This window comes from Bison bison, unplaced genomic scaffold (assembly GCF_000754665.1).
Source record: "Bison bison bison isolate TAMUID 2011002044 unplaced genomic scaffold, Bison_UMD1.0 scf7180017864215, whole genome shotgun sequence".
NCBI classification, from domain to species: Eukaryota; Metazoa; Chordata; class Mammalia; order Artiodactyla; family Bovidae; genus Bison; species Bison bison.
Window position 1 is genome coordinate 1,563,119 of NW_011494787.1, and position 3,380 is coordinate 1,566,498.

Genomic DNA, 3,380 nt, shown 5'->3' on the forward strand with positions numbered 1-3,380 from the left:
GCAGAGACATTACTTTGCCAACAAAGGTCCGTCTAGTCAATGCTATGGTTTTTCCAGTGGTCATGTATGGATGTGAGAGTTGGACTGTGAAGAAGGCTGAGCACCGAAGAATTAATGCTTTTGAACTGTGGTGTTGTAGAAGACTCTTGGGAGTCCCTTGGACTGCAAGGAGATCCAACCAGTCCATTCTGAAGGAGATCAGCCCTGGGATTTCTTTGGAAGGAATGATGCTGAAGCTGAAACTCCAGTACTTTGGCCACCTCATGCGAAGAGTTGACTCATTGGAAAAGATTCTGATGCTGGGAGGGATTGGGGGCAGGAGGAGAAGGGGACGACAGAGGATGAGATGGCTGGATGGCATCACTGACTCGATGGACGTGAGTCTGAGTGAACTCCGGGAGTTGGTGATGGACAGGGAGGCCTGGCGTGCTGCAATTCATGGGGTCGCAAAGAGTCGGACACGATTCAGCAACTGATCTGATCTGATCTGATCCATTTTAATTCACTGATTCCTAAGATGTCGATGTTCAACATTGTTGCCATCTTCTCCTTGACCACATCCAATTTACCTTGATTCACGGACCTAAAATTTCAGGTTCCTATGCAATACTGTTCTTTACAGCATCAGACTTACTTCCATCACCAGTCACATCCACAACGAGCATCATTTCTGCTTCGGCCCAGCTGCTTCGTTCTTTGTGGAGCTATTAGTGATGCCCTCCACTTTTCCCCATTAGCCCAGGGGACACTTTCTGAGCTCAGGGGGGGCGGGGAGCAAGGAGGGTGGAGCTCATCTTTCGTTGTCTTATCTTTTTGCCTTTTTGTGCAGTTCATGGGGTCCTCACAGCAAGAATACTTGGAATGGTTTGCCATTCCCTCCTCCAGTGGAACACATTTTGTCTGAACTCTCCACTATGACCCATTGGTCTTCGGTTGCCCTGCATGGCATGCTCATAGCTTCATTGAGTTACGCAAGCCCCTTTGCCACGGCAAGGCAGTGATCCATGAAGGCGGATGTAATCACAGGTCCTTAAAATCACAAAACCAGCAAAATAAACTATTTATAAAAAAGAAAATGAACACTGCTTCACCAGAAAATTGATAGTGATTGTCTGAGACGAAGAACAAAGGGCGAATTTATTTTCTTCCTTTCACTTCTAGTCCCCCCACCAACTTCCTGTAAAGAGTGTAAGACACTTTAAATGTTATATATAAAGGCTAATGCTAATTCCTTTTAGAAACTGAAGCTAAGCTAATGTAGAAATTAACAGGCATTTTATATGTTTTAGACTTCAGAAATTAACGTTGAATTGATTTATACTCTGCAGACGTCTTGTTAAACACTATGATGATTGTGGTTTAGGTGCACAGACGAACAGTTCCCTGCTACCTCCAGATGCAGTGAGCGGTAATCTAAGGAAAAGTGGCCTGAAGAAGCCTGTGGTTGCTTCTTCGTTAAAAAGGCAGGGTAAGTGTCCCTTCCTCAGAATAGGGTAAACAGGTGGAAAATTGTCCTAAATAAGCCCAGGGGAATATAATCACGCGAAATGTTGCATGTTGTCCCCCTAGATAAACAATAGCAAGCACCAAGGCCAAGATCTGTGCAATCCCTCCCACTGCCTCAAAACAAGCTCACAAACAAATTGTCTTTTAAATAACAAATGCAACAGAAATTACTGACATGATTTAGCATCATGGATTTTGTAGAATATTTTATTTTTGTTGCTCATTACCCACATGTAGTTGGTATAGGTGGTTCAAAACTGAAGAAGAAACATATTTTACAGTTATACAATGATAAATATTTGTTAAGAAATACAAAATTAGTGAAATTTGAAAACACTGAAAGGCAGTAACAGGAATATCATTCTGAATTTTTGAGACAGAATGACTTGATTTGAACATAACTTATATATATATATATATATATATATATCACTTTTCTGTGCAGAAGAGTTAAGCCTGTATGTTTGGGGATCAGCATCTTCTTAACTCTCATATACTTTGGCGGGATGATTAAAAATTAGACGTCATCTCTACGCTCACACTCTGGTTTTGAAGACAAGACCAATAAATATATAAATAGCAGATGGTGCGTGTGTGTGTGCGCTAAATCGCTTCAGTCATGTCAGCAAATAGCACAAGACCAAATCTCAATTTTAATTAAGAACTTACACATTCCAAGAACAAATGTTTGTAGAAGGTCAGGAAGTAAACAAATTAAAAGTATCACTTTGATACAAAGAAAAAAGAAAATAGTTTTTCATCCAGCTTATCATTAGATGCTTTTACCTATGAGAATTTTAGTTTTAAATGAATAGTAGTTTTGGCATCTTTACGTCTTTATAAAAAGGGGATATATACTTCAGACATGTGAAGACATTTCAGGAGAAGAAATAGAACGGTAGGTCAGTATATAGACACACTCATCGGGAATCTGGTCAATTAATGGCTCTATACCAACCATTCTTCAGTTTGCAGTTTGATGTTGAAAGGCTGCAAACTTTCTGTGGTTAATAATCTTAAACCTATTAGTCTCTCAGAGCTTCCTATTTCTTTTTTTTTTTCTTTCTCTAGATGGATTTTTTTTTAGATGGATTTTTAAAAAGAAAATCCCTGCAGTATTCCATTTCACTTAATTTACCTACTGTCATTGAATTTCGGCTTGTTGCTCTTTTGTATAGTATAAACTCCTTAGCTTTTTCAGAGTTCAGTTAACTGTTAAATTCTGTAAGAAAAGATAAAAATTAATGACGTTTTTTTTTTTCGTTTTCCTAGCCTGTGGTCAGCTGTTAGATGAGGCACAAGTGACCTTATCCTTCCAAGACTGGCTGGCCAGTGTCACAGAACGCATCCACCAAACCATGCACTATCAGTTTGATGGTAAGTGTTGGTCATCTAACTGCACTGTTGCTGAAAGTCAGAGAAATTAAAGTGATTGTGTATAGCTCTACTCTGTTTTGAAAAAAAAAGTAATTGGGCTTCAGTGTAGAGGTCACTGGACCACAAGACAGTAGAAATCTAAATGAAATAAAGGAATAATCACATAATTAAAATGCAGGACCAACAAAATTGAATTTGGTGATGGAAAAGAAAAACCACAGCAAATAATAATAAAAATAGACAGCCTTGGTCTTAGGGTGTGTATTTGATGAGGGTGATAACAAGCCTTAGAAGGTCACTCTAAACCCTCAAACTTAAAGCATGAGAGGAAAAAAGTATGGAAAAAAATCTAAATATGTGAGACTAAGATGAAAGTGAAAGTGAAGTCGCTCAGTCGTGTCTGACACTTTGTGACCCCGTGGACTGTAGCCTACCAGGCTCCTCTGTCCATGGGATTTTCCAGGCAATAGTACTGGAGTGGATTGCCATTTTCTTCT

At 39.4% G+C, this 3,380-nt stretch overlaps 1 protein-coding gene across 2 annotated transcripts in view; it reads left to right on the forward strand.

Moving 5' to 3' along the window:
* Positions 1-3,380, forward strand: part of LOC104992420 (chromosome unknown open reading frame, human C2orf42) — a 39,312-nt gene that overhangs the window by 21,606 nt on the left and 14,326 nt on the right. For both annotated transcript variants that reach the window (XM_010845293.1, XM_010845294.1), the window contains exons 5-6: positions 1,364-1,468; positions 2,779-2,883. In XM_010845293.1, coding sequence (XP_010843595.1) covers positions 1,364-1,468; positions 2,779-2,883 — 210 coding nt within the window. The remainder of the gene's footprint in view (positions 1-1,363; positions 1,469-2,778; positions 2,884-3,380) is intronic.